The 14,670-nt window shown below is 45.2% G+C and overlaps 1 protein-coding gene and 1 non-coding gene across 2 annotated transcripts; one reads left to right on the forward strand and one right to left on the reverse strand.

The window, feature by feature from the left end:
- The first annotated feature begins 274 nt into the window (after positions 1-274).
- On the forward strand, positions 275-6,430 carry LOC109761177 (uncharacterized). Its single transcript, XR_012187483.1, has 5 exons — positions 275-950; positions 1,578-1,660; positions 2,935-3,050; positions 3,870-4,899; positions 5,916-6,430. It is a non-coding gene; the product is annotated as an uncharacterized protein (transcript).
- A 970-nt stretch (positions 6,431-7,400) lies between these two features.
- LOC109761178 (cyclase-like protein 1) lies at positions 7,401-10,212 on the reverse strand. The gene is made up of 6 exons (XM_020319979.4): positions 9,645-10,212; positions 9,207-9,251; positions 8,786-8,858; positions 8,576-8,673; positions 8,178-8,248; positions 7,401-7,815 (listed from the first exon to the last, which is right to left on the reverse strand). The coding sequence occupies exons 1-6, from the start codon at positions 10,084-10,086 to the stop codon at positions 7,690-7,692; spliced, it is 855 nt and encodes a 284-aa protein (XP_020175568.1). The 5' UTR covers positions 10,087-10,212; the 3' UTR covers positions 7,401-7,689.
- Positions 10,213-14,670: the final 4,458 nt, after the last annotated feature.

The following is a 14,670-nucleotide window of genomic DNA, read 5'->3' on the forward strand; positions in this document are numbered from 1 at the left end:
GAGGAAGATTGAGAACTCATATCAAAAGATTGTACTACACATGTTCACCGGCATGCAACTTATTTTGCTTTACAAGAAAAGTTGCTGCAGATATACAACAGTTTGACAAGCTAACATCTAACATATAAAGCCCAAGAAGTGCTAGTCACAACCGATGCCTCGAGCGCACGGCACCACGCGAGGCGAAAAAACCACCACACCGCGCCCGCGCGTGGGGGTGCAGCGCACCACGTGAGGGAAAAAACCACCGCGCCGTGATGAGCCCCGCGCCCGTCCGCTTTCTCCTCCCGTTCCCTCAGTCTCCAACCCTAAATCTTTTCCCCCTACAGCCGCCTTCCCAAGCTCCCCATCCCCTCCACTCCCTCGACAATGGTGGCGGCGGCGCCCTCTGGTGGCGGAGGAGGAGGGGGGAGATGGTGGCAGCGGCGCCCTCTGGTGGCGTAGGAGGAGTGTGGAGATGGTGGCGCGGCGGCAACCTTCCCCTCACGCATCCCATCCCCCCTCGTCATCCCGGATCCCACCGGACCCGAGGCGTGCGGGCGCGGCAGCGACCTGCAAGGGAAGGGCGACGCTCGAATCGATCCAGCCATGGATCGGTCCCTGCGGGAGAAAGAGAAAATGAGGGCCTCCGTGCTCAACAGGAGGAGCCGGGGTTGCTGATCCGGCCGGCCCAGATCCACACGCCTCCTCCTTCGGCCACCTCGCCCCACCAGCTTCCAGCGCCGTGGATACGACGAAGATGGAGGGCAGCAAGTGAGAGGGAGCAAGAGAAGAGGTGAATCGAGGGAGTGAAAGAAGGATCTCACAGGGGAAGCGGTGTATCCTCGTCTCATCCCTGGCTGCACCTCTTCTGATGCCATGGCACCAGTGGTGGCTCCTCGATGGAGCACCTCCTTCCATGACGGCACCACCAGCGGCTCTTGCTCGACGCCACGACACACAACATCGAGGTAAGCTCGACTCCCTTTCTCCCCTCTCTCAATTGATAGTCAGTGATTTTATTCTCTCCTTTCCATCTCATGATGGATTCCTTCTTCCAAGACGAATTAGTAACTTTAGCACCAAATATGAAGTTATTTGGACAAAGAAAAGAGCATATGGCAAAATTCTAGGCAATCCCTTGCTAGCATTTGTCTCTCTGAACTGTTGTTGGTTGATAGGCCAATAACCATGGCGATTTGCACTTACATATGCATTCTGCCTATGTTTTTGGGGTGGAATTTTGCCTTCTCTTAGGTTGTGTTCTGCCAGGTATAAGTTTGCCTGCAAATTGTTTGTGCTAATGTCTGTAAGAGCTGTTGTACTACACCTATATTCAATTGATGGCTAGGCACTATACTGTGCATAAGTAAAATTTTCAGTTTTTCTTTTCGTAGTTGCAGCAGTTATTCTGTACCAACTGCTTCCTCTCTTATTGGTGACTTGAAGTTAGAAGAGAAGATTTGGTTTTCTTTTCTTAGGTTTTGACAAAGCAGGTGAGGCCAACAAAACTGCTGCACCAGAGTAAACCTGTGCTCCAGCAGCCGAGCTGTATATACACATCTTTGCATTCTGATCCGTTTTGTTTTGCGATTCAGGCCACCCCTGATGCTCAGGCTGATGCTTCTTCGCTTGATGCCGAAGAAAAGGATGATCAGATTCAGACGCCCAAGAACAACAGGTGCTGGTGCTGCATATTCTCTTATATGTTTATCTATGTACTTTCAATTCATATAGTCATTCAAATTGTCTATATACACATCTTGAAATTAAGAAACTCCGGTGGTTTAAAGCGAGTTGGGCCAGGGAAGAAATCAAAGCAGTGACTGCCCGTGCAAGGATCAAAAGCATATAGGTGTAGCAATAAATTCCCCTAGGGCTGCATGCATCATTATGATGCAGAGGCCGGGGGTATACCTCCATTTCCAAAAAAAAAGCAATAAATTCCCCTCTTATGCTCAAGTTAAATTTCTTCACTGAAGATATGGTTGGAAGTTACGTTTTGAGTTTGATTCTTTAAACTATAGGCCAATTTGCATATTAATCTCTTTATTTATTTTCTTACTACAGTAGCACACTTGCCTAAATCCCACATAAGACTGAATGGTACTCTGCCATGGTGTTTAATCTCAGTAATGTGTCTTGTTTTATTTTGTCCGCGGTGACTATGGATGTGTTCTCGGCTTTGCCGACAGTAAAAAGAAGGCATACAAAACATTAAATTTTTGCCTTGGTTGAATGCCGCATTTAATTGTCGCTTATGTATTCTAAGTTATTCAATTCTCATTGAGCTTTCCTTTGCTAAAGAAATTTAATACGCAATATTTTTAATATGTGAGGAGGCGAGAGAAGAAAAGAGGGGTTGTTAGGTCAGACTTTGGTGCGTCTCTGGTCAGAAATGGCTGGATCCGTCCGACGCTCTTCCAAACAGTGTAGTGTAGATTCGCTGACCAGTACAACATCTAAACCTTCACTACTCTAGCTTCTTCTTACATTTCTTAGTATCAACAAATAAGGTGGTCACAATATATACTTGAAGATTGCATCCCGAGCCAGCTCGGGCCGCTGCTACCTCTTCCTCGCCGCCCAACAGGCCGCCGTGCTGGGGGAGCAGGGTAGCATCGGGTCCACAGGCACTCTAAAGCCGAGTAAAATCCTTGCATTCGTATTATTCACTTTCATTATGCAAACTTCTCTTTCCAAGTTTGAGAGAACAAGAAGCCAGCGTCGAGGAAGCCTTGGGGTGTGAAAAGCATAGTAACAATATATCTGGGCTGCGACGTATATTGTTATGAAACTTTACTGTAATTACGATTTCCTATTATAGCTCATATGACGAATTATTTGCTGCTTTTACATTTGCTTATTTTATTAACTTTTACTAGGATATGAGTAGCATTACTCAAAATTTTGCTTTGAGAAGAATCTAATGATGTATCCAATTTCACATCCAAGCTACTATGAATATTATGATTGAGCGACTGCTTGGCGATGTCATCGTCAGAGGCTCAAGCCTCCTCCCTGGACAAGGCACTCGTGCTAGGCGGCGGCGATCTGTGCGCTGGTTCAAGGTGAGGCATCTCCTCAAGCCACATCCAGTTTTTCCCATGAGTTTGTGCTAAAAGAATGAGTGTTCTTCTATGACCCATGCATTCTGAATTTAGGAGGAATGACAACAAAGAGAAGAGATCTTTTTGAAATTCTTAGTAAAGTCTGAGCTTTACGTAAATCTCAGTTTCCTTAGCAAACATATGTCTGCAGTTTTTAGTTTGATATGTGGCGTGAGGTTGGGATTTGTGATCAAAATGGTTGGATGTTGATTCAAGAGTGTAGAAAGGTGAATGAGATTCAAGAACGATTCAGGCAGCTTATGAGTATGTTACATTCTGATATTGGCTTCAGATTACATAATTTTATTTCCTTTGGATCGTTGCTTTGGTTCCCTGTGGCCAAGTATCATGGTTTTAAAGATAACATGTGTTTCATGAAGATAACAGGTGTTTCATGAGACTAGGATTCATTTAGGAATCCTTGTAGCACAGATCTCCATACCTAATTTGACTAGGATATGAGTAGCATTACTCAAAATTTTGCTTTGAGAAGAATCTAATGATGTATCCAATTTCACATCCAAGCTACTATGAATATTATGATTGAGCAACTGCTTGTTACACTACACCATGCCACCAAACCAGTGCATTTGAGTGCGAGTTCAGTTATGTGCGTAAATAGCTGTAACGGAAATAATATGGAGTTGGGCATGTGCAACTCTAATTTAGACAAGGGTAGTCATATGTCAACTTTAATCCTACAAATGTGACACAAATAAATAAGATTTGCTTTTGTGCCTTATCAATTTTCTTTCCTAATATTTCTTGGCTTGTAAACAGAGGCGGTAAGACGGTCGCAAGAATGCCAAGCTTTTCAGCTGTGGCATCATGCAATAATGGAATTGAGCATCCTGGCCAAAACATAAAGGACAACGAATATGCAAGGTTGGTGACACCAGCTGAACATGCAACAGCTGACAAGAAATTTTGCCTGAGCAACCAAAGTTAAGACACTTCATTTGGTGAATGAAAGATTTGCTTGGAGCTTCCATCTTATATTAGCATCTTATATCTTCGTGAAATTTGGAGCCCCTTTGCCTTTGAAAATGTGAGGCGTTGATACTTCCCGTGCAAAAGAAAATCTCTTGTTAGGGATTTTTCCATTTAACATGTGCTTGTTCTAGGGTAGCGGTACTCTGCTGCGTGTTCGACCGGCCAGCCAAGGATCTCCAACAAGCATGTGCGCCTACTCTCCTTGCCCTTAATTCCTGCCACAACAGCAGCTCCTGTGTAGTGTGAGCCAGAGAACTACTACACTAATCATGTTCCTGGTATTTTCTCACTCTTGCTTCACAGACGATGTATTGTAGTTAGTTCAAAGAAATTCCATTACATATTTTGCACATTTCCTGATTGGTGACCATCCATTTTATATGATGTTCTTCACCTGCAAGCGTTGAGTGTTTTTTTCCTTTCAAGTTTTTGTCTCTTGCTCTATTTCATGAAATACATTCCTCTTCTCATTCCATCATTTAGCCTTGTTGATTACTTACGATTAGTGATTACATGCAATCATCCGCCTTAAATTAGAATAGTTAATTAGTTATGCCAGGTTGCTACATTTCTATCTCCTTTTTGCCAAAATAAAATTAAAATATGATGGCATGTTATTGACCCAGCCTCGCCGTCCGTTGTGGCATCACCCTTCTTGTCCACCACCCTAACTCTGTCGCGCTTCAGGCCTAGCATGTGACAGTGGTGCCGCGAGGATTTGCTGACGTGGGAGGAGGGGCCCGACCCAGATGGCGGCCACCAGTAGGTCACACACTTATTCAGCTCGCCGTTTGGTTACTCTGATGGCTTCTCTAAGGTATCTTCTCGTGCAGCTTCACTCTTGCTTGTGTGTCTCGCGTGAAAAAGTAAGCTACCTGGCACTTGCTCTACTCTGCTTTAGCAGGCGCTCGCAGAGGAGGCCAAGGGATACATGATACTGGTAATTTACTAATGATCCATCTTAGTGGAATGCTTTTGTTGTAGATATTTTCATTGGTTGTCCTTTCATTTTATTTATATTCATGGCTGGATGGTGCCTTCCACTATGCTTCTTCACTGAAAAGGTGTTTCGCATATGTGTACTTGCTTGAGAATGGAATAATCTCAGAATTCTGTTGAAAACAAAACTTAGTTATTTCAGCATGCATAGTGTTTGGCTATAGAGATTGAGTGCTTCACATATCCGATGCCATCTCGGAATAATCTCAGACCTGTTTAAATAACTTAGTGTTTGGCTAAGGAGTCCACATTGAACGCCACATATCCGATGCCAACACACCGAGGTGAGCTTCAGCAAACTCTCTCTCTCTCTCTCTCTCTCTCTCTCCAATCAGACATGTGAATATTTACCAGAGTGCTTCAAGATCGATCTGACGAAAGCCGTCCACTGCCGCTCTGCTGTTTCTCTCTCTCTCTCTCTCTCTCTCTCTCTCGCCCTCTCCCCTCCAATCAGACATGTGAATATTTACCAGAGTGCTTCAAGATCGATCCAACGAAAGCCGTCCACTGCCACTCTGCTGTTGGGACTAATTTGGACGGGAATGGTGATTTCATGGTTGATTATGATTACTTGGTTGTTGCTCTTGGAGTTACTGTGAATACATTCAACACTCCTGGTGTGATGGGGCATTGCCACTTTCTGAAGGTCAAATCCTTAATTGGCATTGTGTGTCTCTTTACTGTTCTGCTATTTCTCATGTTTCAATCCTAAGATGTAAGTTACAGTTTAATTTCCTGCTAAATCTTGAGATATATGGTATTGATACTTTAGGTTATTGTACCGTACAGTATTAGTCATATCTTGTGCTTACAGCCTCACATTGTAAATGTCAGGTCATGGAGGATGCCCAAAAGATTCGGAAGAGCGTGATAGACTACTTTGAAAAGGCGTCACCTCCTAACCTCAGTGAAGAGGAGAGAAGGAAGATCCTTCACTTTGTGATTATCGGTGGTGGACCTACTGGGGTTGAATTTGCGGTGGAGTTGCATGATTTTCTTGTCGAAGATCTGGTGAAGCTATATCCTGCAATTGAAGAATTTGTGAAGATAACAATTATGCAATCAGGAGAACATACAATGAGGGTTGAACGTTCCTGCAGTAATAACCTTAGTTTTGGGCAAGATGATCAAGGAGTAGCGAAACTTTAGCAGTCATCTTTGGCTTCACCATCTTCCTCCCCTGATCATGCATCTATTTTAGATCATATAATTATGCTATATCATATATATTGTTTAGTTCAGACTTGTGCATGTGCGTCCATTGGCATTGATTTATACAGAGATATTGCATGATTTGTACATAAAAGGAGTACGGATGATCTAAGAATAAATGTTCAAATAAAGTTAGTAGTGAGATTTAGGTAAAGGTTACCTGCACTGTTCTGTTTTATGTAGATTCTAAGCTGCAAAATCATACATGGCCCTGTTAGTAGTTTGTCTGAGTTGTGAGTTTACGCATTTTCCCTTGGAATGTTTGTATGTGTGATCACTTGCTTTTAGGTTCCCAGCGTTATATCATGAGAAGTTTTTTACTTTGCACCGGGTGATCAACTACATATTTAGACGAATACACTATTCAGGACCAGGAACATTAGGATTTCCAATGTTGTTTTCCTCTTTCAAGGTTGCAGTTTTCATTAGTCTTAGATAGCTAAGGTACATAGTTTTCATTTAACAATTTTTTTTACTGTTCTCACATCTCCTATATGATGTCTAAGAAATACTAATGTAGACAATTCAAAATTTTAAAATACCTTCTGGCCAATTATGTGGGGAAGGTGCAGCAAGCCGGCTCTCGCGCCGCAGTAGAGTGGAGCCGGCAATTTTATGATCGGTCTCTAAATATTTCAACTTGCATAGTTTGAATTAGTTTCACATGCTAAAGTATATAGTTTGAACATAGGTATTCCTTAATTTTTCATATATAAGGTTTAGAATTATTACCCTCAGTGCTTGCTAAAACTCGAAGTTACTAACAAATGCAAAGGTTTCTGTTACAAAAGGTTTAGAATCATTACCCTTGATGCTTGAATTTGGACCTTGCGCCTTACTTGGGTAACATAGAGCCAAATGGCACATTGTCCAACTACACGTTCAAAACACTTCGGGTTTGACATGGTCTCTATCCTTGATCAAACATAAAGTTACTAAAAAAGGCAAATATTTCTCAACACGAACATGGTTTCAATTGGGTCTCTGCGCCATTTGGCGCACCGGGTCATCTAGTTACACAGAACAGTCCAACGTATCAGCAATGGTAGTAGGCTTCGCCACCGGCTGAGTCAGAGTCGAAATATTGCAGAAACTGCCTGAGGAAGATGCACTTGAAAATTGCTGAACTCGATTGGAAATTATACAAACTCGTGTGGTTCATCACTGGTTACAGACTGACAAAAGTCGCTACAAGTCTGTCTTCACTACTCACTTATTCGTAGTACTGCTATATTTCCTTTGTTCATTTTACAATACAAACTTGTATGCATGACAAGAGGCATTTTCTTTTTCCACTAAGATGGGACCGTGGACAAAGATATTGTAGCATCTGCGGGCACGATACGTTGCAGCCATTGGCAAGAGCAGCCACTCGGATAAGAATGCACCATGGTGATCACTTGATAAGAATGCACCTAATTGGTGAGCCCTCAGAGCCAACCAGTCTCAGAGGTAAGCAGTGCAGCATGTATAGTCCAGTCTTCACGTTGTCTAGTTTCAGGGCTTCGACTAGGATGATATCCTGACAGAACAGAGTAAGTAAACCAACCGGTAGTTTCAATCAATAATGCAATCGCTAAGCTGATAAGTTCATCACTGATATGTGAATTTAATGTTCTCTAGAGAAGCATCAAAATAGTGTGAAGAAGCATTGTAGCCCCAAAAGAGGTTGATTAGCAAGGAATTTGTGGAACCAAGACTCCAGTCAACTGATATATAGGCAGAACATGTTTCCAGAGTTGGTTCGTTAGTCAGTAATGCTCGTGAAGGAATGTTCTGAAGTAGGCTTGGGGACTAAGCAGCATAAGATCAGAGATTAGCACAGAACGACAAGGGTGGCTTCAAATTCACATTCTTTGAGACCATTAAAGGGCAGCATCTTACCGCATTTTTGAAGAAGGCCACATGGGCAGAGATCAAGTGATCAAACGCAGCAACTGATATATAGTCAATCCCTGCGGAATTGCCAATGTCATATGTTAGGTTCACACCAGATAAGGCAAGTAAATGCATATATTGAGCCACCAAAGGACATGAACTAACTGAACCTAGGTAGTTCACCATTGCACATGGTTCTAGCAAATACTCCCTCCGTTCCTAAATATTTGTCTTTTTAGAGATTTTAAATGGACTACCACATACGGATGTGTATAGACATATTTTAGAATGTAGATTCACTCATTTTGCTCCGTATGTAGTCACTTGTTGAAATCTCTAGAAAGACAAATATTTAGGAACGGAGGGAGTATGTTATAACACCAATACAGCTCCCGTATACTTACCAACTAGCTTGATGTCCGTGTTGTCAACTAACCACTGTGCACCATCCTCTGTAAATCCAACATAACTCATATCACCAGCTGCCTTCCACATGAGCCCCCTACATATCATCTGCTTACTTACATGTTCAATACAGCCTATAGAAAGATCGACTGATGATATGGTGAAGAATGTAGCGTCTACTTGAATATCTGTTCTTAAAGAGGTCATACCTGTCTGTGTTCAATGTCCTGAAGAGAACGCGACGAACACCTTTCGGTATATTTAGGGATTTCATGGATTCAGCTGCATAGAATTAGTGGGGCATCATATATCAAATACTAGACAGCGTGGATGTGAATCAAATATTTTTAGTAAGAATATCAGCACTCATTTTTTTTCGAAATGCAGATGTTGGTTTTAGCAAGAATATCAGCTTATTGGATTTGTATCAAACAACATGAATTATATGGAGAAACCAATATCTGAACACATAACCACATTAGTAATGCACATGTTTCTCTCATGTCATGTTAAATTGATCTTGTGACATGATATGAGAAGAAGTTCATTAGCTGTGTGATTCATCATCATTGATGCAATAGAAGAGCTGAGCTCCCTGTAAAAAGAGAGAAGACATCCCGCACACCCTACCTGTTATATTTGTGTGTCTTGGAACATCGACCAGTAAGGCAGGACCTGTCCAGGAACAAGAGTAAGTCAATTGTCAATGCTAATTTCAATGAAGTTTAGCAGGGAAATCTTTCGGGAAATTACATATAAAATGCTAATTGTCAATGAACAAGAGTCTTTTGTCCTTTTTAAACAATTTTAATCGACAAAGTCTGTTCTACAGCTACTCCGAATCAGATTCAGAGGACATCAGCTACAGGAAAATGATGTGAGGCGGCCGCAGTCCATGCTGCCGTGTTGCCTGTATGAATTGGCACCTAGAATTCCCCGTCTCATCATCTAGCCAACCATTTAACCAAGGTGATCATATGTACAAAGACGGCAGGCCGGAGACTGACAAAAATGGTCAAAGCCTAGTTCTGATCGCCGATCGGAGAAAACCAGGGATGCTCAGCTCACCGTTGAGGACATCCAGGTCGAGCGTGTCGACGTCGAGGCCGGCGGCGAAGTGGGCCTGGTTCATGTGGCCCGGCGCGTCGACGTGGGTGCCCATGTGGCACTCCATCCGGAGCTCCGACAGGTTGTACTCCGACCCGTCCTCCATGGACGCCTTGAGCCGCACGAGGGGGCCGACGGTCGCGCCGGGCGCGAACGCCGGCATGCTGGGGCGGTACGCGTGCGTGATGTCCACGATGTGCCCGCCCCCGTACTCCTCCAGCGCCGGGCCGTGGCGCCGGCCTGCCGCGCCTCCTCCGTAGGGGGGAGCGCCGCCGGGCGCCGGCTCGCAGGTGTCGGCCTCCGCGCCCGCGTAGCCCGGGTGCGCGTCGCCGGCCGCCGTGGCGAGAGCACGGCCCGCCGGGAGGAGGACCAGCAGGAGGAGGGTGAGAGCCGCCGCGGCCATGGTGGCCGACTTGCCGCGCCGAGCGCTCACGCTGGACTCCGTGGACTCTGGGGAGTGATGGTAAGAGGAAATTGATGCTCTCGCCTGGTTTCTGGCGTCAGTAGTAAAGTCTGGATGGGACAAGGGGCTGCCGATAAGTACGGACCGAGTTGGGGCAAATTTGACAATTTTAACGTGTGGATGAAATCATTTCACAAAATGAACTGTCTCTAAAAAATTCACTTAGCTGATTTTTTAGTGGCCCCCAACACAAAGTCAGTGTGCAGCGCCTCAGAGCTAAGCGTCACACTATAGAGTGTAGTTTGACATATATATTATGCAATGCCTGACAGATATGCGTTGCACGCCTGGCCAGCGTCGCACCCGTGTGATCCGAAATTTACAAAGTCAGTGTGCAGCGCCTCAGAGCTAGGCATCACACTATACAGTGTAGCGCCCAGCCTCTAGGCGTTGCACTCCTGTATAGTGTGACGCCTAGCTCTCAGGCGTTGCACACTGACTTAGTAATTTTTAGGCGGTCCGGGGTGCGACGCTGGCCAGGCGTGTAGCGCCTATCTGTCAGGCGTTACATAGTGTAGTGTGGCGCCTTCGTGTCGGACGCCATTCAAAAAGATTAGCCGAGTGATTTTTTAAAAAACAGTTCATTTTGTGAAATGATTTCATCCGTAGATTAAAATTGTCAAATTTACCCCGAGTTGGGTTGACCAAATTGGCAAATTAGATGCCTGCTTCTGTCAGGCTTCAAAGCTGGACAAGAGAAAGAGCCAGATCCTGGAAACCAACCACAGAAAGTGATTCGATCGAATGGACGGATCACGTCTCCTCGTCGGACGCTGATCTTGCCGTTCTAGACGCCGCTGATATTCAGGCGCGTCGGGGTTGGTTTTGCTGGGCCCACTCCACCCGCTCCGTGTAGTACACTAGGCTCGAGCTCTACGCAAGCTGCCGCCTGACCGCAACTCCAATTATCATATCCACGTTGACGAAAAAGGTCGGGCCCCGTTTTATACGTAAAGCAGTGACCACGTATAATTATCCGGATACAAACGTAACACATTCACCCTAGGCGCCTAGATACAGGCATGCTGAAATCAGCTACACCCCATGCATCACAAATAAAACGAACGATAAACAACAAAACATCACTTGAGGTAAACGGCCGAACATCGATGAGTTGAAGCCTTCAAAGCGGTGTCTTCAAGAAGAGCACGACATCGTACTCCCGCCACCGCCCGATCGAAGTGATTTGTGATTTCATCCGAAGTGTCTCAAAGAGGATCGAGCAGCCACGACGGTGCCTTCAAGAAGAGCGACGCCAACTAGCGCCGTCACCGACGGCCTGTCCAAAGACAGACAAAGTTTTCATCCCAACTCGCACGATCCATGCCTGAAACATGGTACGAGCATATTGCCGTACAACCATTGTCGGTGTCAAAACCGGCCGATCTCGGGTAGGGGGTCCCGAACTGTGCGTCTGAGGATCGAATGTAACAAGGGACACAGGGAATACGATGTTTACCAGGTTCGGGCCCTCTTAATGGAGGTAAAACCTTACGTCCTGCTTGATTGTATTTGATGAATATAGGGGTTACAAGAGTCGATCTACCTCAAGATTGCAATGGCTAAATCCTAGATGTCTAGCCTGTATGAATTTTGATAGCCTCTACGGACTAAACCCTCCGATTTATATACACACCGGAGGGGCCTAGGGTTGTACAGAGTCGGTTTGCAGAAGAAGGGAATTACATATCCGGACGCCAATCTTGCCATCCACGCATAGGAGAGTCCTATCCGGACACGGGGGAAGGTCTTCTACCTTGTATCTTCACGGCCCATCAGTCCGGCCTATATCACACAGCCCGGACACCCGAGGACCCCCTAATCCAGAACTCCCTCAGTAGCCCCTGAACCAGTCTTCAATGACGATATGCTCGGTACGCAGATTGTCTTCAGCATTGCAAGGCGAGTTCCTCCTCCCGAGTACTTCAAAGCAATCTTCTGAATAGAAGAACTGTATCTGGCTCTGCATGATAGTCACAACCCTCAACCACGAAGGCAAAATATTTAATCAAAATAATATCTGTCAACTGACAACTTTTCGGCGAAACGCCACATCTGGCCTCTCTGACATTTCGAACCGTTTTTCGCCTCCCCCTTCGCGTTTCGAGGCGCAGCCTCTATTGACACGTCTTGTCAAAACAGAGATCGTGTCCGCTTATTGCGGGATCCTCATCAATACGGCTTTGGGTAATCCAACCCTGTCATTCGCACGACCCCTTGGGAACAGGCGAGTTTTAAGGCTTGAGGGGGGAGGGGGGCGCTTGACATTCATTGCCTATATGTGGATAAAGATCCCTCTTTTCTCCCCACGCCTTCTTCCTTCTCATGTTTTCCCATCGTCAAGCTCCAACGCCCAAGCTTCAATCTTTTCCACCGCCACCAACCTATCCAGCCATGTCCGAATCTGGTTCAAAGGGCAAGTGGGAGGCCTCCTCCATTACGGAGAAGGACGTAAAGGAGCTCTGGGAGGCGGGATATCTGTCTGCGGACATCGTCCACAGGCTCCCTGCCAAGGAGCAAATCATCCCCACCCCGGAGCCCGACGAAAGGGTTGTGTTCATCCTTCACTTCCTCCGCGGGCTAGGGTTTCCCCTCCACCCCTTTGTCCGCGGCCTCATGTTCTACTATGGGCTACATTTCCATGATCTAGCCCCAAATTCTTTCCTCCACATCTCGGCGTTTATCGTCGTGTGCGAGGCGCTACTCTGCATCCCCCCACACTTCGGCCTATGGCTAAAAGTCTTCAATGTGAAGCCGGGGGTGGTCGACGGGCAGCACGCGGACTGCGGCGGCGCCATGGTCAGTAAGCTCCCCAACGCCACTTGGCCTAAAGGGGCCTTCGTGGAGACCGCCAAGGTGTGGCAACAGGAGTGGTTCTACATCACCGAACCCCGCGGCGCTAGGTGGACGGCCACTCCTGAGTTCAGATCCGGGCCCCCTATGCGGCTCGCGTCGTGGACCAATGATACGTCTCCAACGTATCTATAATTTTTGATTGTTCCATGCTATATTATATTCTGTTTTGGATGTTTAATGGGCTTTATTATACACTTTTATATTATTTTTGGGACTAACTATTAACCGGAGGCCCATCCCAAATTGCTGTTTTTTTTGCCTATTTCAGTGTTTCACAGAAAAAGAATATCAAACGGAGTCCAAACGGAATGAAACTTTCGGGAACGTGATTTTCGGAACAAACGTGATCCAGAGGACTTGGAGTCTACGTCAAGAAATCGACCAGGAGAGCACGAGGCAGGGGGCACGCCTACCCCTCTGGGCGCGCCCTCCACCCTCGTGGGGCCCACGTTGCTCCACCGACGTACTTCTTCCTCCTATATATACCTACGTACCCCCAAACTATCAGATACGGAGCCAAAAACCTATTTCCACCGCCGCAACCTTCTGTACCCGTGAGATCCCATCTTGGGGTCTTTTCCGGCGCTCCGCCGGAGGGGGCATTGATCATGGAGGGCTTCTACATCAACACCATAGCCTCTCCGATGATGTGTGAGTAGTTTACCTCAGACCTTCGGGTCCATAGTTATTAGCTAGATGGCTTCTTCTCTCTTTTTGGATCTCAATACAAAGTTCTCCACGATTCTCGTGGAGATCTATTCGATGTAATCTTCTTTTGCGGTGTGTTTGTTGAGACCGATGAATTGTGGGTTTATGATCAAGATTATCTATAAACAATATTTGAATCTCCTCTGAATTCTTTTATGTATGATTGGTTATCTTTGCAAGTCTCTTCGAATTATCAGTTTGGTTTGGCCTACTAGATTGATCTTTCTTGCAATGGGAGAAGTGCTTAGCTTTGGGTTCAATCTTGTGTTCAAGATTATCTATAAACAATATTTGAATCTCCTCTGAATTCTTTTATGTATGATTGGTTATCTTTGCAAGGCACGTATTGTATTGTTGCCATCGAGGATAAAAAGATGGGGTTTATATCATATTGCATGAGTTTATCCCTCTACATCATGTCATCTTACTTAAAGCATTACTCTGTTCTTATGAACTTAATACTCTAGATGCATGCTGGATAGCGGTCGATGTGTGGAGTAATAGTAGTAGATGCAGAATCCTTTCGGTCTACTTGTCTCGGACGTGATGCCTATATACATGATCATACCTAGATATTCTCATAACTATGCTCAATTCTATCAATTGCTCGACAGTAATTTGTTCACCCACCGTAATACTTATGCTCTTGAGAGAAGCCACTAGTGAAACCTATGGCCCCCGGGTCTATTTTCCATCATATTAATCCTCCAACACTTAGTTATTTCTTTTGCCCTTTTATTTTACTTTGCATCTTTATTTCTCTTTATCATAAAAATACCAAAAATATTATCCTATCATATCTATCAGATCTCACTCTCGTGAGTGACCGTTGAGGGATTGACAACCCCTTTATCGCGTTGGTTGCGAGGTTCTTATTTGTTTGTGTAGGTGAGAGGGAGTCGTGTGTGATCTCCTACTGGATTGATACCTTGGTTCTCAAAAACTGAGGGAAATACTTAC

This window comes from Aegilops tauschii, chromosome 6 (assembly GCF_002575655.3).
Source record: "Aegilops tauschii subsp. strangulata cultivar AL8/78 chromosome 6, Aet v6.0, whole genome shotgun sequence".
In the NCBI taxonomy this organism is placed as follows: Eukaryota; Viridiplantae; Streptophyta; class Magnoliopsida; order Poales; family Poaceae; genus Aegilops; species Aegilops tauschii.